This window comes from Cyrtonyx montezumae, unplaced genomic scaffold (assembly GCF_038088225.1).
Source record: "Cyrtonyx montezumae isolate F1298 unplaced genomic scaffold, pur_monq_1.0 scaffold_3, whole genome shotgun sequence".
NCBI classification, from domain to species: domain Eukaryota; kingdom Metazoa; phylum Chordata; class Aves; order Galliformes; family Odontophoridae; genus Cyrtonyx; species Cyrtonyx montezumae.
The window spans coordinates 34,793,850-34,821,206 of NW_027072034.1; the positions used below are offsets into that span (position 1 = coordinate 34,793,850).

Here is a 27,357-nt window from a genome sequence, read left to right on the forward strand (position 1 = left end):
TGCAGGACAGCCTTTCCCTGTATGCCTGCCAACCTTCCCTCCCCACAGGGCTCCTGCATGCTGGGAACAAACCCTCTGTTGCAAAGTCTTTCCTGCCATTAGATCTATGTTTTCTTTATTTCATTAACTACCTGATGTTTGCTTCCTCTTTATTTCATTTAGCGATGCCTACTTCACATTTCTTTGCTATTTAGTGCCAGCTCTCCTTGGACTTTGTCCTTGGGTACCTCACTGAAGTCAGTGCAGCAGCAGAGGCTGCTGAACCCGCAGCTCCTTCTCTGTAAGACCCTGATACAACAGAAATCCAAGTGGGAACTGGGGGCCACGTGTGGCAGAGCTGCTCCAGACTGAGGCAGCTGACAGCAGCAGCCCCATGGCTGCTAACACCTGTATTTGTGGTCAGCCTGGCTGTGCAGCCCTTACTGCAGGACGAGGAGGGGAACAACCCCTGCACTTAACTCTCTCAGACATCTACAGTTCTGTTCCGGCCAAAATCTCCGTTAACCAGCAAGCAGGGGGCTCTGCTTTACATTACGAAACAAACTGCTTCTTTTCCTTCCCCACACCAGCGTCTCCATGAGCTGCTCCATCCGCTGCAGGCTTAGATTTGCTCCCTTACTGCTGGCTGGGATGAGCAAGGAGCTAATCGGCCAAACCTCTGTGAGGCCACGCACAGCAGCAGGGAGGGCTGACTGCAGGAGAGCTGTGCCTCGTCTTTACTGACTGGCAACGGGGCAGCATTTGTGCTTGGCTTCCAAGTCCCCTGGCACTGAGAGTGTTTCCATCCTGGAACAGACAAAAAGAATCAGACCCGTGTTTACATCATTCAGCATTCATAAAACCCTTTGTGTGCTCCTGACAACAAAATGAATTATTTACGAGATGGGTCTGGCAACCTTGCAGGCAGCTGAAGCCAAAAGGCTTTGCCGTAGTCTGGGAATCCCCATTTCCACTCTGCATTTACAGCAGAGATGAAAGGAGCCCTCAGGGAGGCTGGGGAAGCCCCACAGTCCTCTGCTCTACCTGAGGTGGAAGGGACACACACACACACAGACGTATGCATCTTGAGGAACCTCCTGAAGGTCTACAGCTGGCTTGGCCTTCTGTTCCCGAAATTCAGATTTTGCAACCATTTCCAGCTCAAGTTTACTCACCGTGCTCACAAGCCAAATGCTGAGACTTGCAGCTGCCAACGGCCTGCACGGCTTTGCTGTGGAGGAGGGGATTCCTCAGCCACGTCTGCAGCACACGGAGAGGCAGGGCAGGCTCCAGGTGCATGAGGAAGCCAGCTCCTGCAGCCCGTGGGCTGTCCTCACCTTCTAGAATGAGCACAACCATTACCTTTACTCTGGAAGCAGCAGCAGTAGCTCTGAGATCTTCTCTGAGTGCTTGGGAGATTGCAGAAGAGGTGCTAATAGCTATAGCTGTGCCAGTTCAGTAAGAACCAGGGGCCTCTCCACACAGAGACAGGGAAGCACGAAAGCATCTTTTCTTTTGGCACCACTTAACTCCAGGGCTGATGAACTGAACAAACTGCTGCAAAGATCCACTCATTTTCAGAGAAACAGTTCCTCTGCAGTTCAGACTGTACGTCCAACAAGTTTTAGAGATTCTCACTGTTTTCATATTGCACGTGGATTTAGGCCATCTTAGAGCAAGTCTTGGGGCTGACAGTGCTCCACACAACGCAGCCTCGTCCAGCAGGGGCTCGGGGACATCCCTGCAGTGCTGAACCAGGTAGGTCATTCTGCACATGGCCCGGGTCCTGCTAGAGACCTTAGGCTTCAACATCTTTGGTCGCTTCAGTAACACTGAGGCCCATCCATGAAGTTATGCACAGGTATGAGTGGTGGAGACAGGCTGGTGGCTGGGCTTGATCTTAAAGGTGTCTTCCGGCATTAATAATTCTGTGACAGACACGTATATGTATGTGATAGATGCAGAAAGGGAACCAAAGGTAAACTATCACAAACCTTGGTGAATTTGAGGCCAACCCTAATATCAAGCAGCTTTTATCACAGAAGGATTGTGCGGAGCTAAACTTGGAAGAAGCTTCTCTTACATCTTTTGTACTGAAACGCTCGAGTTGTTCTGCATGAAGAATGAGGCACCATCCAATGCACTCTGGATGAAGGCACTCAAAGCCACCAGAAGTCTTTAATCCCCCTAGGATGGGGGATTACTGCAGTCAAGCTCCCACTGCAATGGTGAAGGCAGCTGTTAGATGAGGTGCGACTCACCGAGACCCCATCTCATGCCAGCTTGCTCCAGTGTCAGCTCTCCTCCAGGCATGGGAAGGGAGGGCAGTCTTCTTGGCTGTTGTGGTCCAGGCTCACGCCAGTGCCTGCCAAAGGGTAGATAAGCCCAGTCAGAAATTCACAAAACACTATTCGTTAACCAAGTGACCTTCGCTCACGCTCTGGTAGCTGTTATTGAAATCTTTCTAGACATCAACAAAAGCCTTCACCTAAAAATCCCATGTTCCCTTGAGATTCTAGCACTACTATGCCTTTAGGTTGAAGAAAAACTATCTTTCCAGCCCTCAAGAAATCTGAAAGGATGCCATATTTGTTCAACATTCCCATCTTCTCAATCTATCTGGCACTACTGGAATTCGAGGCATGCAAGGGTACTACAAAATACAGATGAGAATCTAATATCCTCATCACCCTGAGGCTGGAAGCATCCTGGTGTTAAAGTGGAGAAGGGAACCATCAATTTGTCGCTTGTCAAATGAGACAGTGCTGAGATGCTCAAAGCATGTCCTTGTTAACATATTAAGGATACCCTGAGGGGAGACCAGCAGCATCGTGGCTGCTGCTTTGGAAGAGCTCTTCCAAATACCCAAGAGAGGATATTTAAGTGACAGGTTGTACCTAAATTTGCGATGCTTTTGTAGACCCAGGATTTGTTAAACCTTGCTGAAGGCCAGTGAAAGACATACAGGGCTGTTCCCAGAGCCCAGAAGAAAGAGAACTGAAATAGCACGTTCTGTGCCTTGATGAGCCCTTCCACAAACAGAAGGTCGCCTGCAACTCCTGCACAGCAGGAGAGCATCTTGCAGCTGCACCACTTCAAGAGTTACTTATCTGGAACTGGAACAGCTGCTCCTGGAGGATTAGCTCACATGGAAGGAGATAAGATGTCAGTACTGGGGCATTTTGGGAAAGGGGGCAAATATTTGCGTGGAAAATTTGTCATTTGCAAAATCTTTATAGCCTACCTGAAAATGATTCCTCAAGAAACGGGTTACGGTTTTAAGGCTAACGCAATTACGCCTTGCTAAAGAACAACAGGAAAAGCATACTTACAGTAACGCTGCTTCAGTGAGAGCTTCGTATTTCTAGCCAAGTACGTGAGCTGCCCAGCTCTTAGACGTGCCTAGGAAGAATGTAAGAAACCCCGAGATTCCTGCATGCCTGTCAGCTGGGCCCTGCCACCAACCACAGCTCCATCACAATATAACATACCACAGATAGAGTCTGAACAGCATCAGGCTCCTGACGTGGTTTACACCTGCAGCAGAACACCTGACAGCACACTGTTCTCGCCACCTGCAGTGAAAGATGCCCTACGTCCAAAGGAATCTGCAAGCACCGTCAAAACCATCTTGTATTTTCCTTATATCTGACACATTCAGAGCTGGAAGTGCTGAAGGTGCTCCTTAAGTGCCACCTGAAGGTCAAAGAGCACCCCTCCCACCACAGCAAGTTCTGGTCCCCACGCCAAGGCAGCTGTGCATCAGCTGGGACTCAAAGGCAGAACATCACCGGGCCCCACGCCACTACAGTTCATTTCTGGAGAGTTTTTACAGACTGTAACCCTCAAATCACGCTATACTGCCACGTTTTCTACACAAATCATTTAATATCCAGTTTATCAAAGTAAGGAAATTGTCTTCTTTTTCACTGAATCATGGTGAAAAAAGGTCACTGTTTTATTCAGCGTCATAGTTACACGGCAGTTGTCTGTTTCTATTACTAGAAAGTAATCATTAAAATAATCCTGAAAGACATCTTTTCTTTCTCCAACCATCTCAAAACGCTGCCTTTTTAAAGCCAATTCCACACAGCCACTGATCTGATCTGTAGTAGTCAGTTGTAGCAGTTGTCAAGGCACAAGCTGAGCTCTGCACATCAGCTGTAGCTTGTATTATGTAAGAGATATGCCAGTTATGTCTTCGCTTAGAAACGCATAATCCCTTTGTCACATATTGCAACGGGAGAAATTAACATTAAACACAGACTACAAAAGGCAAAGGATTTATTTCCGATATGATTTGTTGAGTTAAATTAAAAACCTACCGAGTATTTTCTATAGCAGATGAACATAACCTCATCATTTTACTTTCTAACAGCTTATGTAAAGGTTGGAAGTGTACAACATGAAGTAGGCCTTTAGGTTGAATATTGTCTCAATTTTGCTTATCGTTAGGTGAGATTAAAATGCAGCAGCCGTCCCTTTAGGTTACATTGCAACACTGATCATGTGCCTTGATAGGGAGGAACAGTGATTCATTAAATAAATGGCGATGACAGAACACGTAGGGAAGACTTTGGATTGTCTATTTAAAAGGTCAACGTAATAGGCAATTGAGAAGAAAACTTCATTTTAAGTGCACTTCCACATGCTTGGTTTATCATATAGCAAAAACTTCCTATCTTTCCCTGCCCCAAACACTTCACCACTCCCTACTCTAAAGCTGTTCAGTTGAAAATGCACTTTTCCCCAGTAAACTTCTTCCTTTTTTTTTTTTTAGAAAAGCTAACTAAAACGTCTACCCTTTCATATGCTACGAGATGTTCTTCTAATTAAAACCACAATTTATTACAAGACATGTGAAGACAACATATAGTGAAATGAATTTTAATTGTTGTGCTGTGACTAAAGTAAAGTTTTCAAGGCTGCAATTTAACATTCCAAGTTCTCCCTTCCATCTTTATTGATTCTTAAGGTTTTGCACAGAAACTCTTTGGGGGCTAGAACAGCAGTAATTGCATCACACTGTTTTCCAAGACTTCAAGTTTCAAAAGCAAACTCTTCAAAAAGTACAGTTCTTGATTTGATTAGATACAGGGACAAAAATATAGCACATACTTGAAGGTTACATAGTCTACAAATGATGGCAATAGTTTCCTTGGGAGAGTACAGTTTGTTTTCTTGTAAATACTCAAAAAGGCTCAACTTCAAGCAGTAATAAACACAAGCAAAAGTGATTTAACCCTTAAAATAAATATTCAGGAAAACCTCTCTGTACATACAAGTGAAAGAATATGTAACACTTTCACGCTAAAAGAAAAAATAAAGATTTTGTTCATATAAGCAGCTGAAATCTGCTGTTCCAGCCCAATGTCCCCAGTAAAGAAGGGAGGCACAAACACAGGTGACTACTGTAGCTCACTATCTTATGGCCTTTTTGGACAGGGACATCACCACCATCATTTTTTTTTTAATCCCTTTTGTTATATTTATTACAGCATGCCAAATCCTTTGGCGTATGTGATGGCCTTCAATAATCTTTCTTTAAGCTTTTCTTTGCTTGAGTACTCCGGAAGCAAAAGTACATTAAAGCATGTGTGAGATGTAGGTAACCTGTGGGGAAAACAGAAAAGGACTGAGATTCAGGAGCACGCACACACGCGCTACATGCAACAAAATAACACTGCCATTTCACTGTTATGGATTTAGGAATTCAAAGAGCATCCTCTTTACCTCAAGATTCAACTTTCAGATTCAACTAGGTGAATTAATTAAATGAAAGCATGGATTTTGTTTCCATTTCTAAACAAGCAAGTGAAACAGAATTTTACCTCTCTGTATCTGGGCCATTTTTGGCTATGATCATCTTTAACTTTCCAAGTCCTCCCACAGGGGCTCTGTCTGTGCCTGTTGTAAACTGCAAGAACAGTCTTTTCTGTTCATCCGTAAATGAATGGACTATCTCCCAGAATTCCCTAGCAAGAAAGGAAAAAAAACGTAAGTGAACTTCTTAAAAAAAAAAAAAAGTGAAATTATAGGTAAGACTTAAATCCAATACCTCAAAAATACAGAATCTTACACTGTTAAATTCATTATGAAAAAAAGGAGAGTAAACTGCTTGTAATCCTTCAGAAATTAAAAAAAAATAAAAATAATTACCTAATAATAAGAGAGTCTCTTGTATAGCCACCATCATATTCTGTAGTTTCTTCTAGTGCTTGAAAATCTAAATTCTGTAAGAAGATGACATTTTTAAGAACAACCACTAATTATATTCGGATCAAAAAAGCTCCACTTTTTCTGATGTACATTCAAGACTCTTACCCTACTTCCACAAATAAGTAATTCAATTTCCTCTGGTCTAAATAAATATTTCAAAGGAGATTCATTGGTCACCATGTGGAATCCTCTCCGAAAGGCCTTGAACTGCTTTTCTACTGATTTATTGAGTATGTAGTCAGCATACAGATTGACAAATTCCTGTAAGGAAACAACCCCCAAGAAATCCTTAGTACTTTGATACACACTCCGCTCAAAGAATCTCCTATTAATGTAAGACTCCAAAATACATTTAATTCTGTGTCTCTGCCCAGGTAACCCAGGCTCAGCTTCTACTCAGCAATGGTAAAAAGCGAGTCTCAAATATTTCTCAAACAGGTCTAAATACCCCCAGAAACTACGTAATATCTTTTAACAAAACAAATAAAAATATGCATTAAAACTTAGACTGGGAGACCAAATCTCTATAATAAGAGTCCTAAGTAATTGTGTACAGGACACCCAAAAATCACAGCTTGATTTTAAGAAGTTATTTGAGCGCAAAGCATACCTTTCTATTTTCATTTGTAATAGGAATTTTATCACCGTTTTCCTTTAAATCGTGCATCATTGGATTGCCAAACAGATCCGTGTGAGATATTTGAAAAGTGATCATCATATCATCTTCCACACTTCCTTCATACTCCAGCAAGTCTCTCAAACTCTGGTAAAGAACCTAAGAGATTAAGATAGAGGTCATAACTAAGTTTCAACACGTTCCACAGACTAACACCAGAAGACACAAAATCATCTGTCACGAAAACAGCTGTGACAAGTTACTTAATTGCCATGCAACTCCTAACAAATGAACATCAAGCCCGCTCAGTGTCTGTAAAAGCAACCAAGAGCAGATGCTAAGGAAAGATAAAAATCTACAAGGCAACAACTGATAACTGGTCCTTAGGAGGACCCACTATTGGTCATGTCAAACACTATGGTTTGCTCTGTAGATTAAGAGACAGCGATTAACTTTTACTCTTTTGAATCCGTATTACATCCAGAGCATTTTACACCACTAAGTTCAATGTGTGTGTTAAAAATCAAAGAAATAACTGCATCAAAGCAAAACTGGACAGCGGGTTTTCATCTCTTCCATCTTGATTTAAAAACAAGCTAGGAAGTAATGTAGAAGCAAGCAATGAAGAAAGGAGAGTCACTGAATTAAGAAAGTGTCTACAAAAGAGAAAAAAAAAGAAGCAAAGAAGTTATCAAATCCCAAGATCTCACTTTACAAAATAAGTACAGGCTAGGTCAGAATTTGACGAGTGGAATCTGAAATTACTTTTGACAGTTAGTTCCACTGAAAGAAATGGTCAGTCTTCCTCCTTGTCATGCCTCAGGAAAAGCCTAAGGCTCTCTGGAAACCAAAGCCCGTTAAGAAAAGAAGCAATTCTTTGGCTGAGACAGGTGTAGGACTCTGAATACAAACTGAAGCAAATGTATTTTTGTATTTAAGTAGAAGTAATAAGTTCCCTATTTATGCTTTGATTGATGAAAATTTACACGAAAGCCTCACTCTTTCACTAGCTGTATCCTTTCAACATTTCCACAGCATCTCTTAAAATATCTTGAAGTGGAAATGACTGGACTTGAAACCCTTGGTTGGGGTAGGGAAGCCCTTCATAGATACGTTAGGTTGGAAAGGACCTACAAGATCATCTAGTCCAACCATCCTCCTATCACCATCCCTACCCACTGAACTACTAAATCAAATCCCTTAGCACCTCGTCTAAACGCTTCTTCAACAGCGCTAGGGATGGTGCCTCAACCATCTTCCATTCTCTAGCATTATATGGCTTGATTACTTGGAACTTCATCTTTGGTTTCTGAAAGCTCTCAAGTTTTTGAGTTACATTAGAATACCAAGAGTTTAAAAAAGATGATTTTTAAAGGAAGTCCACGTACATGTTAGAACAGAAACCTAAGTGCACCATGAAGAAATTAAGAACCACACCAACGGTCTTATTCTAGAAAAATATATCTACGCTTTCAGCCAAAAAAAAAGAAATTTATAGTCAAAATTGCAAGAAAGGGGAAGAACTGTTTTTTGTTTTGCTGAAGATTTTGCAAAACTGCTTATGAGAAGCAAAAACATCCCACCATTTGGAAATGAAATAAAGCACGAAAACAAGTCCTACTCATTGGCATGACAGGAAGTGACTGGTGACCTTCAGCTGAGGATGGAGCAGGGTGAAGACATCCCACATACCTGCTCCTATGCTCTACCTACTCATGCATGCTTACAGCTCGGTGGCTTTATGGAGCCGTTGGCTGGAGAGGGGCGAGGGGAGACAGACACCGATCACGGGTTGCAAACTGAAGGAATTTTTGACTGCAGCATCCATCCTTTCATTAGGATACACAATGCAAGCATCAAACCTCCGCATGTCAACTTCTACTGCAATGCATTTTGTGGAAAACTGTTCTACAATGCAAACCAATCTACTGTTTTAGAATCGCTTTAGGAAGCTATTAAGCAACAACTAACAACAGGTCGTGTTAATAAACTATTTAATAGCTAATAACACATGACATTAAGCAACTTTGGTAGTTTGTTAAAAAACAGAACAAAGCTCTATTAATATCCAGCCTTATTTGTTCACTGCCTCCAGACAAGTCACTGATTAACTTACTTTCAACTCCGACAGTGCTATTGTGTTTCATTTAAATCTTGACAAAGGTAGACTTAGAAAATGCAGCAATAAACACAAAGAACATGACGAACTTACAGGATGAGAGTCTGCCAGATCACGGAAAGTTCCTTTTTTGCCCATGAGCTTCCTGTAGACAACCATGGGAAAATGTACATCCAGTATACAGTTATTGTAAATGGCGAGACCCAGTACTATGCCAATCAGTGTAAACTGACCCTCGGTTTCAAAAGAGGACGGATTAAACCAAAACAGCTTCGTAGATTCATCGTATGTGAACATGCCTGTAAAAAAATATTGCAAACAATTATGGTTATATTTCAAAAAACAACACGTAAAACATAACTTTATAAATGTCCGTGTATTAGAATTATACTGAATTTAATGGCAAAGGAAAGTTACTTTCCTTTAGGATAACAGAAGCTACTCAAAATGCCAGTGCTCACGTTACCACTAAAAGCATGCATGAGCCCTGTGACACACAATCCTACAACGCCTGCTGAAACAGCATGTATACAACCTTCTATCCCTTCCATTACTGAGGAAGCAGCAGCACATTATCAACATAGGTTTTAATCTTGATAAATGCAACAGTGCAAGAGCAGAATGTAATGAAAAACCACGTGGGTGAAATCATCTTGAACTGCAGTTACTATAAGTGGTGGGCTTTCCTCCGAGGCTTTTCCATGCTGATTCTGGCCAAAGAACAGGACTACGTGCAGCTCTATCATTGCACTGTACAGTGGGAAAGGATCTGGTGCTGTCTAACAGCCAGCTGAACGTGAGCCAACAACGTGCCCAGGTGGCCAAGAAGACTAGTGACATCCTGGCTTGTATCAGAAATAGTGCAGCCAGCAGGAGCAGGGAGGTGAGCATCCCTCTGCACCTGGCACTGGTGAGGCTGCATCTTGAGTGCTGTGCTCAGTTTTGAGCCCCTCAGTACAAGAAAGACACTGAGGCCCTGCAGCGTGTCCAGAGAAGGGCAACAGAGCTGTGATAGGTCTGGAGCACACATCTTACAAAGAGAGACTGAGGGAAGTGGGAGTGGTTAATATGGAGGACAGGAAGCTTACCTGAACTGAAACCTACGGTGATGAGCTTGTGTTAACTGTTATAAATGAACTTATAATTTATGAGTTAGATGCCCAACATGCACACACATATATACGTATAAATATATGAAAATGTAAACAATTTTTGATACTCAGCTGAGTTGCTTCAGTTGTCACACACATCCTAGCTTGATGAGAAAATAGCATGGGACTGTCGTTTCATAGAAGGGTTGCAATTTTACCAGTGGCACTGTTAAAAGGGTAGGTGTCTTTGTCTATTTCCCTATACCCCCTCATCTCATTAACATACTGTTTCAGGTGACCGATTTATTGCCAAGCTCACAAAAAGCTTCATTAAAAAGCTGAACTGGCACAAGCTGAGGTGAAGGAAGGGATAGGGGCCAGATGAGCAAGAGTAGGGCAAAGAGCCTCCCACCCTTTTTGCTGTAGCAAGCCACCAGATTAGCTCATGTTTATGGAATCAGTTGTTATACAGGCAAAAAAAAGGGAAGCTGAAATAAAGGGAAAACAATTGCACAATATAGCTAGGAATATTATATGAAACTATTCCTTCTTATACTGTGAAAATGACTGGTAATAAATTTCCAACTTTGTGTTATTGCTTCCCTGGATGCTTTATGGTAGTTTATAATATGAAAACACTACCAAGTTACTTGCAAATAAACTATGATAACAGTAAGCAGCACTCCATGTAACTACCAGAAGACAGCTAGTTCTCTTTAAAGGATTTTTTTCCACTGGTAAATAAAGCATTTGCTAATCAGAAGTCACACTTGGTATACATGGTGTGTAAGCTGTTATACTACAGTGCATATTAATAGGTGCAAAAGAAAATGTGAAAGCAAGATGTATTTTCTGCTTTTACACACCTATGTCATAAGCAGCTAAGTTAGTTCTTTGATGGTCAGTAAAATGATACAAGTGCAAAAAAAAGTGTGTAATTGTTTGTATTTGACTGCAACAACAACATCTGAATCACGCATGCACAACTGATGTATTACACATCTTTATCTGCTGGGAACGTACGTTCACTAACAGACATTACTAGCTGAACCAGACTTCAGTTCTGACATAGGACTATTTCAATATGCAGCACAACCATGAAAACTCCCACACAATTTGCCTTGCCTCAAATTAAACAAAGAATTTTACTTTGGAAATAGTACTTTATCAACATTAGGAAGTCTTAATATATTCTTTCATATACTCTAATACATTCTGAGTCGCCTTGCTAAGATTCCAAGTCTCTCCAGCAGCGGTGCTCTGAGGAAGACTTGTCACTTCTCAACAAGATATGGCTTGGGGATATGTGCTGAAGGGCAAGTTCCAAGATACAGATTATTTTTCACCTCTTCTAGGAACTTCTTTCCTTGTCTGGTCAAAATGAACACCTGTTTCTGTGTCAATTTTCTAAATGGCAAAGCTCTGTGCAATGGCTTAAAAATATAATCAGTGTGATGAACACAAGTTAACCACCAGCCACACGCTGTTGAGAATTAATGGAAACTACATTAACATGAACTCAAGTGTTCCAACAAACTCCAAATACATCATGAAATTAGCATATTAACCAGGTAAGAGTATTTAGACTAAAGGCATATTAAATTATTTGTAGTTCTTCCTAACCAACTACAAGCAACTTTGACACTACTGGTATGCTTGTAGCCATTTCAGACTAAACCATCAGAAGAACTTAGACTTTTTAGAATGAGATTTTTCTTAAGCTGAGGGAAGGGGAGGAAATAACTCAAGAACTCACCATAGTCCTACTCTGGTTTTACTGCAGAAGCTCTTCCTCTTTGGTTTGCTTACTAATTCTAGAAGCTAATCACAAAGCAAAGCAAGGAGAAAGGTGAGAGAACAAAGGAACCCTGCACTACTGATTCATATTTAAGCAAACAGTGATGGCTCTCACTAACTGCACGGTCACGCCGTTCATCATTGCTTCTCTGAAGGACAACTGATGGCAAAATACTGAACCCTCAATGCATTAAGTACTCTCAGGATCACCAAGAAATCAGTCTGTGGAGCTTCAGGGAAAAGAAGCAGCAGATGAAGAAAGGCACTACAAATACCTTCACTTCTGAGTATTCAGCAAGTAATTAGACAACATACCAATATCTGGATTGAAGATCTCTTCCACGACCAGTTGAAAAAATTCTTTGGAAACACCTCCTTCATCTACCCCTTGCTCTCCTTCAAATTCAACATACAATTGCTTCTTCAAGTCTGCAGGATTTTCCATGGCAATCATCTCTAGCTATTGAGTGAACAGATGTAATTATTTCATTAGTACGTCTCAATGGAACAACAAGTAACTAAAGCAAAATTACCCTCCAGATCTAAGAAAGCATGTATAAATCACAAATTAAATCACAAAATATACCAATATTAATGGTAAATCACTTTGAACATGAATCAGCATTTGGGGATTTCTGTAGCAAGAAACTTACCAAGCATTAGATCTGTTAGCAGTTAAGTCTGCTGGAGCTCTCTATTTCCATTCTTTTAAACAACTTACCAAGTGAGCATTACACTGGACAAAAATCACACAAAAAACAATCTGAAAACAAGGTGCATTTGTGTGATAGTTGGATTCATATGACAACAAAAGCCTGCAGTTTGACCTACGTAACTGACAACTACATGTTTTGTCAGTACACAGATACATTTTTTGGAGGCTTCATGTGATAACTCATAGCAGAAGATGCCTTCAAAAGGTGGCCATTAACAGCACAGAGATGGGAGGAACAAAAATAAAAAGACAGTAATATTAGTCGAATGAATCTGCTTTCCTCCTGACCCTAAGTGAAGAAATCTCAAATCTCTTGCTCTTCTGTTTCCAGTGTCCTTAAGCAGATGCACTGCACTTCTTCCTGGGAAGTATTATTATATTAAACATATCTACATGCAGAAGAAAATTCAAAAGCAGTATAGTAGAACAAAGATGAACCTGTATGTTCCTCTATAAAGGATTCTTCTATATTACAGACAGTAACTGCCAATTGTACTTACCAGCATGTATTCTTAACCTGTTCAACTGTTTCTTTTCAATTTCACAACTCTAGCTTATCCACACAACCACCAACACACCTCAGAATTCTACTACGGGAGCGTAAATAGGAAACAAAGAGGACAAAGAAGGAAGCAACACCAGTGTCTGAGACATCAGGGCAGATGAGTTACAGAGCTCAAGGTGGGTGAAGACTTTGAAGCTCCTCATGCAAAAAAAAAAAAAACCCCAAAAAAACACATGGGGAAAGAATCACATCAACAGGTATTGAAAATTAGTATCAGGAAGGGTAGATACCTGTGCAACCTGGGCTAGGGAGCTGCTCTGGCAGGAGGGGTGGACTCGATGATCACTAGAGGTCCCTTCCAACCCCTACAGTTCTGTGATTCATGTAAATCTTTTTAAGTTGTGCATCATACAGATGTGTAAAAGAATTTTGCTCCTGGACAACAGAACTCTAAGCTCTACAGTGTTCTAAATAAGACATGTTCATTTTAAAAACACAGTAGTAACTGTCAGACCATAAATACCAGTTATAAATGAAAGCTGGATAGACACAAGTGGCACTGATAATACTTTTTCACTCCTCCCAGCCATGACTTTGTTCACTCTGTATATTTGCTACCACCATCAGTTTACTGTTTTGAAAATTTTATGAATTCTGATGGGTTCTGAAAAAGCCATTTCCCTTCGCCCTGTCACCTGCCACCAGTAAGAAGAGACAAACCCCGCTCTCACTGTAAGCACCTTTCAGAAACTGGAAGAGTCTCCCCTCAGCCTCCTTCCCCTCAGACTAAACAACCACAATTCCTTCAGTCTCTCCTCATAGGGCGTATTCCCCAGGCCCTTCACAAGCCTTGCTGCCCATCTTTGGACCTGGTCCTCTTTAGGTGCTCCATATCTCTCAACTGATGCTGTACAAGAAAAAAATGGAACTCATTTTTTTTGTAGAAAACAGACATAATCAGAGAGGCCCTGAATGTCAGTGTAACTGCAGCAGTGGTTCTATAGCGAGGAAGCATCAACTTCAGCTTAAACGATTTTTTTAAATTTAAATAACCAGATCTACTTCAGTCATGCCAACACAGATGTGCTGTATCAACCCAATCTGAGTGCATGTGAGTTCCCGAGGTTTTAGAAGCTAATATTTTCTGCCACGACGGTTAGCTAAACATATGAAGTCACCACACTCTCCAGCAACTTCCCAGAAAGCATCATCTTAAGCTGTATTTTACAGTTCAGGCATATGCTTGCCCATGTTGCTGGTATACATCAATACAGATAAAATAAAGGCTGAGATTTTCAATGGAACACACAAAAACCAACTTAGTCCACAAGGACACTGTAAAGCTCCTGGAATATTTGGTGCCCAACAATGTGAGAATCTGCATGCTGGTTTTAATAGTCACGCAGTTTTCGTTCACTGATTCAGTTGGCAGAGTCATTTACAAGAGGCTGGTTGCCTTCTAGCTGTCTAAATTCAAAACTAAGCCCGTCCAAGTTGATTTCTACTCTGCAGTTAAGTACCAGCCAGAGATGCCTGCTGGAAGAATCCACCTCTTTATCACCTGCAAAACTCACCTCGTAGCTCATACCCCTTAAATTACTGCTACCTGAAAATAAAACCACCTAGAAACTGTGAAAAAAAAGAGAGCAAACTCAGAGGAAGATGATGAAAGAAGTAACTGTTGGGAGATCAAAAGGCAGAAGAGGGGACTTAAGGATAAGCTTTTCATTACCGCCACGTCCACGTAACATGACTCAGTTGTATTAGAGCTAACCCCTTGAAAGAAACGCATTATACACACAAAAAGCATGTCAGCCGCTTTCTAGGACTGCAAACTGAGCTCTCCACTCCCAAGTGAGAGAGTTCTGTAACAGAAGTGAGGACTAACACTTCACCATTTCCCCTCTCAGGACTTTTCAGACTAATGAACATACAGATAAGCATACTGTAAGCATCCAGTACAAAGTCTGTTTCATTAAGCTCATTTCAATAGAAAACAAAAATAAAAGTCTGATGGCACACAAGCAAAGAAATTAAACCGTGAACTTATAAATGAAATTTCTGCTTAGATGTATTTATTCCAGGGGCATCTACAGCTCTTCATAGAAAGCAGCTTGAAATAAGTATTACAAGGTATTACTTCAAATTCTCAGGATAAGGAAAAAATCCTTCTGTAATGAAAAAGCACGAGTGTGCACATTTGCTTTAATGAAGTCCAAAAAGCAAGATGCAAATGATGAATTCAAGTTTAAATATTGAGACAAAACCAGCATCTTTAGCAGAGATGTGTAATCAAGTCCATTTGCTCAAATAAATTACAAAAGCTGATTGCTATAGTTGTTTTCAAAATATCTAGTAGTCAAAAATATGACTAAGATGACCTCAACCTCACTTCAACCAATATTCTTGAGAATGACTTCATCACGAAACGCATATTGTCAGAAAGTCTGCAGAAAATACCCTGTAAAAACACTGGTGTACCAACACGAGGATAAAATTACTTGCAATTCAAATAAGTCAAAGTGTTCGGATCAACAGTTCACTGAATACAATAAATAAAACAAAGAAAGAAAAAAAAGCCATCAACGAAAGAGTAAAATATCTGAAGTGGTATTACTTACCCGTAACTCAAGCACTGAACAGATTTAAGACTATGCTTTAACAACCCAAGACTTGGCAAAATCTTTTCAATAGTTTTCAATGAGATCCTTGCCAAGTTCAGGATCACCCCCCATGCTGCAGCCATCACAATACAAACACATACAGTGTAGCCTTCGCTTTTGTACTGTATGTTTCTGCCCTAACACTGATGGATCCAATCTGTCTCTGACCTGCAGTTCCAACTCAGTATTTTCCATCAGTTTACATAGATTCATAGAATTGTTTGAGTTGGAAGGGACCTTTAAAGGCCATCTAGTCCAACTCCCCTGCAATGAACAGGGACACCTACAGCTACACCAGGCTGCTCAGAGCCCCATCCAGCCCAGCCCTGACTGCCTCCAGGGATGGGGCACCCACCACCACTCTGAGCAATCTGTTCCAGTGTCACCACCCTTACTGTGAAAACAAGCAAACCCCAAACAACAAAAAAAACCCTTTCCTCATATCCAAGCTATCAGTTTGAAACCAATGGTCTGTACAGCAGGGTGAATCTTCAATCATCAGCATTTTCTTGAATATAACCTATTTTTCATGTTAGAGAAGTGCTTGGGCCGTGCTTGTTTTTGTTGACTAAAACCAAAAGTTTACATTCAAGCAGTCTGAGCTGAAATTGTTCAATTTTTCCTTTATTTTCTGTCTCAGAATAAATGGTCTAAAATTTCTATTATCCTTAGGTTTTTAACTGTGTCAGACCACCATAATTTAACATGTTTCGACGGCTTAAGCATCCATTAGAGGATCCATGGCAATTGCCCAGGCATGTGTTTGTAGACTGCTGGGCAGTTCTAGGGCTGCTGCACATGCATCACAAATGAGTACGTTTGATTTAAATTACCAGCAGCGTGGTGATGTTTGCTGTGGCCCAGCTGAGCTGCAGGAACTCACAAACTTCTCTTTGCCCATGAGCTTTCGAAGTTAAACAAGCTTTGACCTCAAAGATTTCTTCCTTACCATCAGGATGAGGAAGGTCTGCCTCTTCTCTGCTGGAACTGATATTAATAAAACATCTCCCTAGAACTAGCTTATACTGTCTCAGTTCATCTCCTCCGGAAGAGAAAGTACTTAGCCTCCCTCTTTTCCATTATTTATGTGTATTAAAGTTGAAGAGCATCAATGAAATAAACTCCATTACCTTAAGGTGAAAAAACTTAACTGGACACAGTGGTAAGCTTGTTAGATAATAAATCAGAAAATGGGTACACAGGAGGGTTTCACCTTACAACAGCTTATTCCTCATTTGCCTATTACAAAAACAAGGCTTTCAGACTGAAGCCATTTTTGCACTGCAAATCCCCCTCTTCATTTTCCCCAGCTCCACCAGGTATTTTGAGGCAAAAGTGTTCCGTGATAATTTGTAGCTTTAACAACTCCTGTGAAGCAGATGACCCACTGAGAAATTCAGATGTACACTGCAAATCAAGGTGTGAGCTCTTACAGAGCTCTCATAACTGATCTTCACTAGTAGTTACAAGTCAAAATAGAAACAGCTGTTGGATTGATAAGCAAAGTCACATTTTCCCCTAAGTCTCTCCCAGATACGCGCCCTCAGGTCCTCAAGAACAGCATACAGCTGTAAAGGTTTAATTCAAACATCCCTTTGGAAAACCCCCGTTATCCAAAGATGATGCAGTCCAGAGTTCAGAGAGAATAAGACGAAGAAGTTGGCTGCTCTCTGCATGAAAACTGTTTGTGAGGGTTAAGAACTACCTGATAATTAAACACCTAAGATGGCAAGAACTCCGAGATGAACATATTTGTCTCTGGCAACACAAATTTCAACTTAATATAGTATTTCAATTTCACAATATAGTAAAGCCATTTGAGATTCTTGCTGAGGAAGTCTAGCACGCAAAACACTGAATTCACATGTAAGTCTTTCACAGTTAGTCAAAGCCCGTGCAGTTTGTGACAGTCAAATGCTACAAACCCAGGTTCCGCGTTGCTGTGTGACTTACCCGCACGAGTGCATCATCTATGATGTGATCACGTCTCACTTTAAGTCGTAAATATGGGTTGAGCTGCTGTCCTTGTACTAAGCTGTACAGCACAGTTATGCGTCGTTCACTGTACATCCGGATCCTATTGTCGTAATACAGTCCCAGGTTCTTAGTAACAGCATTCAATATGAAGGGACAAGTCATAAAAGAGAATTTATTTTCTGTTTCTACTTTGAAGAAAGTGTAGTCCTTGTCCATTTCTAGAACATCATTCAGTGGTTCGTTAATAAATTCTTCAAAGGGGATAAGTGGTTTTCTGCAATCTATAGTTTTAACACCAAGTTCAGTTTCCAGTGGGTCAACTCGAGGACCTTTTTTATTTCTTCTTTCCTCACCCAACAGCTCTTGAAGAGTTAGTTCACTTGATTCCGGGATGGGTTCTTCATCTTCCTCTTCATTATGATCCGTATCCACATCCCCTCCTACTACATTTGCATAGTAAACCATTTTCAAGCACTTGGAAGCAGCAACAACAGCATCATCGTCATTCACTAGGTTACGACTGTTGAACTCGTTGCTTATGACTTTGTAAGTAATAAGCTGCTGAAATGTCTCCATCATTCTCCGAATTTGGTCTGCTCTATACTTAGACCACAATCTGACCAGTTTTGCTTGAGCTGCAAGGGGCAGCTTGCTCATTGCTTTGCAAAACAACGGCAGAGCCATTTCCAGATATTCAGGGCTATGAAGATTGCCATTCTCCATAACGATAATAAACAAATTCAGATAGTTAGGATCCCGAGAGTATACATTATGGTAAGTCAAGTCACATTCCACATTAGGTGACAAGTACACAAGTGCATTTAAAAAGGCAGTTTCTATTTTTTCATTAGAAAGTAATCTATCGTAGACCCTCCTGACTGCCTCAATATCTACAGACACTTCATCAGGGCCTAATTTTTGGAGGTTATTATCTCCTTGTGTGTTATCACCTATTCTTGACGACGAAGACGATGACGCTCCTGAATCTTCTTCCATAGCAGCAGCCGAACAGGCAGCTTTTTCCTTTTCATCTTCATCTTTGTCTTCATCCTTTCCTTGAAGAGACTTGAGCTCCTCCTTGGTGTGCTGCTTGGCTTTTCGGAAACTCTGCACCAGTGCTTCTGCACTGGAAAATACTCTCCCAATCACTCGGATTAGAGGGGAATAATCCTCTTTCTCTCGACACAATTCAAGGATTTCATATATCTTGTCTTCCGTTAGAAAAGTCACATCTATAACAAGATACAATATGTTATTAATCGTATTGAGATATAAATTAAGAAAATACTTCTTGTGTGCTTTACACAAGAAAGCTGTGTATTAAAACAGCGTCAGCGCCTTATAAATTCAAGACATACCTCACTTTCATTAGCACGATAAATCATGAACTCAGAATTCTTTTGTATACCAACTTACTTATGGATGCTGATCAGAGAACATGCTGTGATCAAAAAAAATCTGCTTTGCAGCTGATTGACTACATTTAGTCCTCTTTGATAGTATCAGATTGTCTAAACAAGAGCAACCAGAGTGAGATGTTAAAACTTCAAAGTCTTAGAAAGGCTGTGTGACACAATACCAAGGCTTCTGGTAAAGCTGTACAGCCAACACACAAGTCATTACACTACCTGAACTAAACCATATCAACTTTTTTTTTCAACAGATCACATACATAATCTGACTTCAAAGTGCATTTTTAAAAGATCCAGTAACTTATTTTGTTGAATATTAGGAATAAGAAATTTTGCATGTTCTGCAATAGTTCTTACACAAAACATGCCTGAAAATCATTCCAAAAACCCACAAGGCAGAGTTATAAGTTTATGCTGCAGTCTAAATTACATGCACCGTTGGGCAGGTGGGTTATTGTCTGTACAGATAACAGCTGGAATATACTCATCAACATGCCACTCAGACAAGCAGGTTTACCCATCATTAGCATGGTACCCGCCTCCCACTCCCTGTACTCATTTTGAGGTTCATTTGCTAACCCAAATCTTCCATTATATCTAGTATCAAGAGGGAGAAAGCATTGGTTACATTTTTCTCCACTACTTCTCAAACAGCACCCACCAGTGCTCTCTCATCAGGTGATGATTTAAGATTATCACCAAACATATTGGTTATATTGGTGCTGTTGATGCATACAGAGATGCCATGTCTGTTCTCAGATATGCAGAGATGCTATTACACAGACTGTTTTTAAATTCTACCTTAACCAGATTCTTCTAAACAGGCACACAGAAGGAAAACTGAATTTATAACCACCTCTGCAGATAGTAAGCCTATTGCCTTTTTAGAGACAGTATCATGTTGAAGCATTTTGAAATATGACTGCCTCATTCCAAGCAGCCATTGGTGTAATGTTAAACTAAAAATACAAAACAAATCATGCAGAAAGACAACTTATCGATTTCTTTTGCAGATCCTCTAAACCATTCTTAGAGCACATGTAACTCACAAAAGATTAAACTTATGTCATGCTATGGAGATTGACTTCCATTAAATACAGCAGAAAAAGCTTCAAAACTAAGATCTGTCCTGTTGAATAAATAACAGCAGTGAAAACATTATAAAGAGATTCAATCCTAGTACACTTCCTATTTTTATCTGCTGTAGTGCACATGCCAGCAGCAAGCTTGCCTTAAATAAATTCTGCCTCTCAGATTGTTCTGTCATAACTCCTGAAAACAAGGACTAGGGCCTCAAGTTCACTGATGAGTATAGAAGTTACTTGTAGCATAAAAATTACTACTTAAGTTGACAATTTAATAGGAACACATTTTAAATTCAACAGGATTTCTCCAGTCATTCTTCTACATGCTTTTAATATTTAAGAAACAAACCATGTGCTATTTCCTGTTAAAATATTAAGTATTACCACTAGTAGTTTTGTAACAGCTTTTAAGTCATATCCTACGACCATGCTCTAACTCAGCTGCTGTGTAAGGGCCAATTTTACTTTATGGTAGTGAGTAATAATACCTGATATAGCTATAAAGACACGAGCTGGCTGGAAAACAAACCCAGCACAAGCAAAGGTTCCTTCCAACTCCATCATTCCAACAGCTGACACATCTGTATACGTGCTTTCCCTCACCTCTTCTATTACTATTAAGTCTTCTAACAGTGTAAACATAGTTCCTGCCAAACCATGTTTGTTTCAACACAACCAAATGTTGTGTTGATACTCCATGACAGAGCCATACGTGACGTCAAGTTTCAGCAGTGATCCAAAAGTAGCAGTTACCTTCCAACTTCACCAAGTACTTTTTTCAAATGTGAAAAAGACAGTCTATGATCTATACATGGTTGGCACATTTCCTGATCAGCAAAACTTAATCATCTTTTTATTATCTCTTAAGGAAGCTCTGTTAAGATTGTGTCATCACTGCCTGTACACCACCCTCTCTGTTCCCAGCTCAGTGTGCTGGAAACCTGAATGGAAGACGTGTTTCCAGGCTAATTATAACAAACTCTGAAATGGAAATTTATACAAAAAATTAAAATTCATTAAACTCTGAAATGAAACTTATATTTGACTGCAATTCTAATCCATATTTGTTTGTTTTTAAAACAAATTTGTTATCCCCCTTGCTTTTTCCTTCCTCTTTTCAGAATGCCATCTAAGAGATTATTGAGATGCTGACAGCGGTCTCCAGACAAACCTTTCTTAAGAGATAATAATTCTAGCACTTATCATTACAGGAAAGAAATTTAAATAATTCCAATAATAAATAATTCCAATAAATAATTTTAGATCCTCTAAATTATTTTGAAATTCCAACTCTGCGTTCATGACTTTACAATGCACAAACTTTGGTCACTGCTTTAAACAACAGGCTGTCCTTGGAGAGGGATTTTGCAAAGATTCTTGCTTACCTATGCCGTGGAGAGAGAGTAGGGTAGAGGGAAACAAACAAAATTCCTGTACGTGCACATCGCCATTCAAATACACAAGACTAAATAGACAAGCTACAAAACAGGCCTAATGTGTTTCTTGCCAATCCAACACTGGCTCCCTTTTCCCCGCCCTACTGTTTGCATCTTTGCTTACTCAGATCATAAATCATCTGGGGATGCACCCTCACATCGGCTAAAGATGAAACTAGTGTTAGTACTGACTGGAGAACTTCAGATCTCCTAGAACAGTTATACTGCACTGCTGATTCTACAGTCTTTCTAATTCTTTGCTGTAAATGGTTTCATATTCTTTGCTTAAACTTCCTGCATTTGGTAGACAGATTTTTTTTTTGGCTGCTTATTTTTAGGTAACAATCACAACATCAGCTTAACTTGATTTGCAAATAAATAATCTGTCCAGCAGTCATAATTGGAAGGTTTGCCTCTTCGTAAAAGCACAGCTTCACACTAATGGTTATGTTTTGTACAATCATGAGAAGGGTATGTTCTAAAGCCATGAACAGTCCAAAACAAATCTGTGGAAGACAATCTCAAGGTTTTATGAGCCCTATTTCCACTTCCAAAAAAAAAAAAAAAAGTCCACTGACCAAGCCTATCATCTGTTGTATCGTTTTTGTTCACCTGTTATATTTCTTAACACAGACACTGGAATTATTTGAAGAGCAACTCTTACACCTCTTACATCTTACATTAGCAATTACAAAACTGGTTAAAGTAGTCAAACTAATGCAGACATACAGCAGCACTTAAAACAAAAATCTCCACGTTCACAGTAATCTCAGAAGACAAATACAGATGAGTTTTGGAGATGCAGCGAAGATCCAGATTTGGATTCAGCGTTCAGCATTCATCCAGACATTTCACACAATCTACAGCAAAATATTTGAAGGCTGAACATTGTATTTTACTTAAGAAGGCAGCAGAACACCACCACACTGAAATCTGCTAGTTTGCACTTGTGCATATTAAATATGTTCTATTTTATAAGGATTCCAAAGTATCATCTTACCTTTAAAGTCATCTCTTGGACCTTGCATTTCCTTCTTGTTCATTTTTCTGTCAGTGCAGGAATTATTATGGGCACCCTTGGAATTGTTTTCTAGGTAAGCTGAGCTCGTTCCTTTCTTGGAGGGATGAGGATCACAGAGTTTTGCATTAATCTTATAAAGCTCGAGGGCCTTAATGGCTGCTGCATTATTATCCATACGGAGAAAAGTTGGACAGGAAGCACAAAATTCATTCGTGCAGGCTTCATTTCCACAGCCCTCAGTTAACTGGTGGTAGTAGCGCTCTATTAGATGCTTTGCAGCTGCTCGCTTCCTGTAGCAAACATTCAAACAGTAAGTACAAGGATTAGTAGAGCTTTCACATACAAAGCTCATTCAAAAGCATCAGCAAGGCAGAGATTAGTCAGGCACTGAAACACAAGATTTCTGAATCAGAGGGAACATCAGGAGATTTTTTTAAAATGCAGGACTCTCATCTTGACAAACGCAAATATGTTTTAACACACAATTTGATTTATGGGTGCTATGAAAAGAAAAGGTAAATCCTGTTTACACACTGCTATCAGCTTTACAGTCTAGTGTTACAGTGTACACAATCTCAATTAGTGATAAAAAAGAGCAGTTTAGATGCAAAGCAAGGCTGCAAATAGAACAGAACTGGATTTACAGGTAAACAACTCTCTGATGCATAGTATCGAGGTACAGTTGCCACTGAAAGGAAAGCTTCATGAAAAAGGATCCAGGCATTTATTTAGTAAACATTATACCAATGGGATATAAATCCTTTAAAGTGTGTTTTTAATTTTAATATACAAGATTCCTGATGACCACAGTTATCTGATATTTAGTCTATTATTTACATCAGTAGGAAAAGCGTTACTCAGTTAATTGAACTGCTGACAAAACCATGATTAAAGATTAGCTCAAGGCTGAATAACCTCAGCTTAGTGAAGTATACGGTTCTCAAACAGCTATTTGTCAAATTCTCCCTTCTCCCACAGTAACATATGGCAAGCAAGTACTCTGAAGAATTACAACTGTATCTCTATATTACCCAACATGCATAGCACTATACACACACAAAAACATCATGGTCAGTTACTAAAGCAGAAACATACAAATGGTATATAAACCACCTGAAAGTTACTGCTGATTAGGTCATGAAGAGCTACATGCAGCACCAAGAACACCATATTTCACTGTATTTTCAAAAGAAACATCACAAATTTTCCTTTCAAGAAAGCTAGTTGCTAAAGAAAGGTATCAGATATGAAATAAAGCCTCCAACATTTTGGATGTGCCTAATATACAGGCCTTTAATGCAAATTTAGTGATATACTACATGTCTAGATGTTAGAACACGAGAAGCAAGACATTAATCAGAAATTGTGACAACTGCTTTTTTCCAGAAGTTGATGCATGCACAAATTCTCCATAGAACAAGTACATGAGAACTGAAGCTCCAGACCTGCTGGTACCACTGAGCACTTGCTGTGCCAAGCCATCAGCATGAGCTGGTCAACTACTAGAGTTTCACTGCAGTGGCTTCTGAAGGGGAAGTGTCCTCAAGTTCTTAAAGTAATTCATGAGGTGTATATTAATCAACAATAGCTCCCCTCTTCCTTCCCTATGATCATGAGATCCATAAGGGTGAAAGGGAAGTAAGAAAATCATTACTTCAAACATCTACCGGACCTTCTAAACATTCCAAGAACAGAATAAGAAAGTTCCCCTGGTGCCCCAAGGCAGAGCTGGAAATCATAAAGAAGTAGAGCAGCACCATCAACACCATCAAAGCCACTACTGTACCAGGGAAGAGCTATATCCTGATCTGAGGAAAGAGCTCCAGCCTTTCCAGTTTGTACATATTTGGTCTTAGGCCTGTGTATGTGTGCACACACATACAAAATGGCAGTCATTTTATATCCGCATCAGCATTTTGGCTTTATCCTCTCTCATCACATTTTTCTTTCATTACATTTCTCCACTGCAGTATACACACATGCCACAAGTCCTCTGTAGCATTGTATTACACAGGTCAGAAAAAACACCTATGAATGTTCTAGGGATTATTTCTCATAAGCTTCTATAGATGCATCTCTATTTTCACCTAGAGCAGCCAGTATTGTTACTCATGTAAAACACACTGTGAAAAGTTGACCAATTCCCTACAAAGAGAGGGGTCACATTTTCAAGCTGGACAGGCTGCTAAAGAAGCAGGCATACCTGTCCAGCTAGGGTAGCATTTAAACAGTTTCAGTGTATAAATACACAAACAGTATTTTGTAACATCAAACACTACACTTGATTGAGGTCATATCTGAGATACTGCAGCACAGCACTAAGATCAGAGTTGTGTCTGACAGCTGACATCTAATGAACTCTTTTTTTTCTTTCCATACCTGTCATGATAGAAAACAAAAAGCACACAAATGGCATTAAAAAACCCCTAAAAAATCTATTGCAAAACTATTACATATTTTCTCATGTTGATTTTTATGCATAAAGAGAACACAAGTGAAGACTGCATCACCCGTTAAGTTCCTACACAGAGGTCTAGCAAAGAGTTACTAGTCCCTTGTAAATTCAATGGCTAGTTTACTGTACATTAGCACAGAGACAAAGCACAGCTAAGACTGCAGTGACTGACTTAAGTGCATGTTTGTAAACACTCACTCTCTTGTTGCCTATCTGATTTCAGAACTGCACTCATGTGCACAGGTGTGCACATTTTACAGATTGCCTTGAGGATAACTTCCCACACAGTAGGCCTTGTATCACCTTCTTTATCAAGACACTACTTCAGCGAGGGCAAGGGAAGTCTACTGTAATATATACGTATATTTAACTTCTTCCGTCCCCAAATCCCAATAATTCCACAAGCACATTTTTCATGTTAAAAATTAATACTAACTGACTGACTTCTGCCTTACTTGGGGGGGGAAAAAAAAGGAATCCCTATAGGCTTTTTAATTGTTCTTTAACAAAAAGCCAGATAAGTACTTTGCACTTGTAACTGAAATGCTGCCAAATCTGTGGGGCAGCACTAGAAACTTGTACTACTGAGTCTCTTACCTTCCTAGAGATGGTGGCGAAATCACATTTTGAATCACAGAATAATACAGATTGCAAAATGCCTTCAATATCAAGTCCAGCCACCAACCTGGCATACCAAGTACTATCACTAAAACATGCCCATAAGCCACATCAATGCATCTCATGAATACCTCTAGGGATGGGGACCTCCATTTCTTCCCTAGGCAGCCTGTTCCAATGTTTGACCACTCACTCAGGGAAGAATTTCTTCCTAATATCCAGTCTAGACTTCCCCTGGTACAACCTGAGGAAGTTTCCTTGCATCCTATCACTTGTCCCTGAGAAAAGAGATTGACCCTCCTCCTCACTGTAGCCTCTTGTTTAGGCAGTTGTAAAGAACAATAACGTCTCCCCTCAGCCCCTACCCCATGCTGAACAGCCCCAGTACCCTGAGACTCCTCATAAGTCTCACTTTCCAGGTCCTTCTGCTAGATGCCTAAAAGACATACAAAACAAGGAACTGAGTGTGTTGGTTCAAATGTTTCAACACAACACATCTAATTTGCATTTCTCAAATACCTTAAATTAAATACAGAGAAATGCTACATGAAGCAAACGTTTTTGCAACAGAAAAAAAAATGAGAACTTTGAATAGTTAAAAGAATTAAAAAAAAAAACTGAAGAACTTCTTTCAGGTTCATGTGTAAAGCAAAGAATTTTAATTCAAGCCTTAAAACTTGCCTGCTGTTAGAAATATCTGTGTAAAAGCCATCAGTTTAGCTTTAAGTATGAGTGTTTCATACTCCTCTGGAAATACTAGCATAGCATGGCATTTCTGAACAGCTTCTGCCTAGGACAACTGTTTCCTTATTTCTACACAGAAGTCTCATATTGCTCTGAAATGCCCAATGTTAATAAACAGAAACTTATAATGGCCTGTTTTAACAAAAACATTAGGAATTCAGAAGTGTCAAAATATTCATATACTGTTTTCTTCCTACTAGTAGTGTGTGCAGAAACCAGAGAGCTGATGTTTATTTTCCAGATGAGAAAACACAGAAAACTTTTTTTTTTTTTTACTACCAATAGTAACACAACTTTCAGTATATGTCTAAGCTGGCAGAAGAACAGAGATTTAACAGGCTGAGTAATTATACTACGCCTTGGAACTAATCACCTTTGGATCTAAAGCAGTCAAAAACATCTCACATCCCAAAGTGTAGTTATGGACAGCCATCGCTGCAAATTTGAATGCTGTTTTTTAAGTGTGCCTTTTAAATTTTGCCTGCTGTTTTCTCTCTTCTGGTTAATTAAGTGTAATAGTGGCAATGCTTGAAGAGAAGTTTCTAGTGAAAGCAGAGCCCACAAAGCATGCCTGCACATCAAAATGCTGAAGGTTCCACCCAGAGCTGTAACTGAGCAGCACCCCTTGGTTCCAGTGATGCTATAATACCTTCTGCCCACTTCAGCCACAGGCATCCCAACTAATGTATGCCTGCAAACTCATGTGGAGCTCACAATTCCAAACCCTGATCCTTTTAGCATAATGTGCCTCAGGCAGTGAACCCCAAGAGCTGGGCACAGACTGTGAGTCCCTCAGTCAGGGCACACAGCCCACCACATGTGTGGATTTGATATGCCTCCAGGAATTGTGTCCTGAAAGTCATAGCACTCCCTCAAGATGAACCTGAGAAAAGAAGAGTCTCCTG

The 27,357-nt window shown here is 40.0% G+C and overlaps 1 protein-coding gene across 2 annotated transcripts in view; it reads right to left on the reverse strand.

Moving 5' to 3' along the window:
- Positions 1-4,246: 4,246 nt before the first annotated feature.
- The window catches only part of UBE3A (ubiquitin protein ligase E3A), a 45,327-nt gene continuing 22,216 nt past the window's right edge, over positions 4,247-27,357 (reverse strand). For both annotated transcript variants that reach the window (XM_065741195.1, XM_065741196.1), the window contains 9 exons: positions 22,615-22,925; positions 17,658-18,913; positions 12,137-12,281; positions 9,027-9,232; positions 6,809-6,973; positions 6,304-6,459; positions 6,139-6,212; positions 5,811-5,954; positions 4,247-5,592 (listed from right to left, as the gene is read on the reverse strand). In XM_065741195.1, coding sequence (XP_065597267.1) covers positions 5,472-5,592; positions 5,811-5,954; positions 6,139-6,212; positions 6,304-6,459; positions 6,809-6,973; positions 9,027-9,232; positions 12,137-12,281; positions 17,658-18,913; positions 22,615-22,925 — 2,578 coding nt within the window. In that variant the 3' untranslated portion in view covers positions 4,247-5,471. The remainder of the gene's footprint in view (positions 5,593-5,810; positions 5,955-6,138; positions 6,213-6,303; positions 6,460-6,808; positions 6,974-9,026; positions 9,233-12,136; positions 12,282-17,657; positions 18,914-22,614; positions 22,926-27,357) is intronic.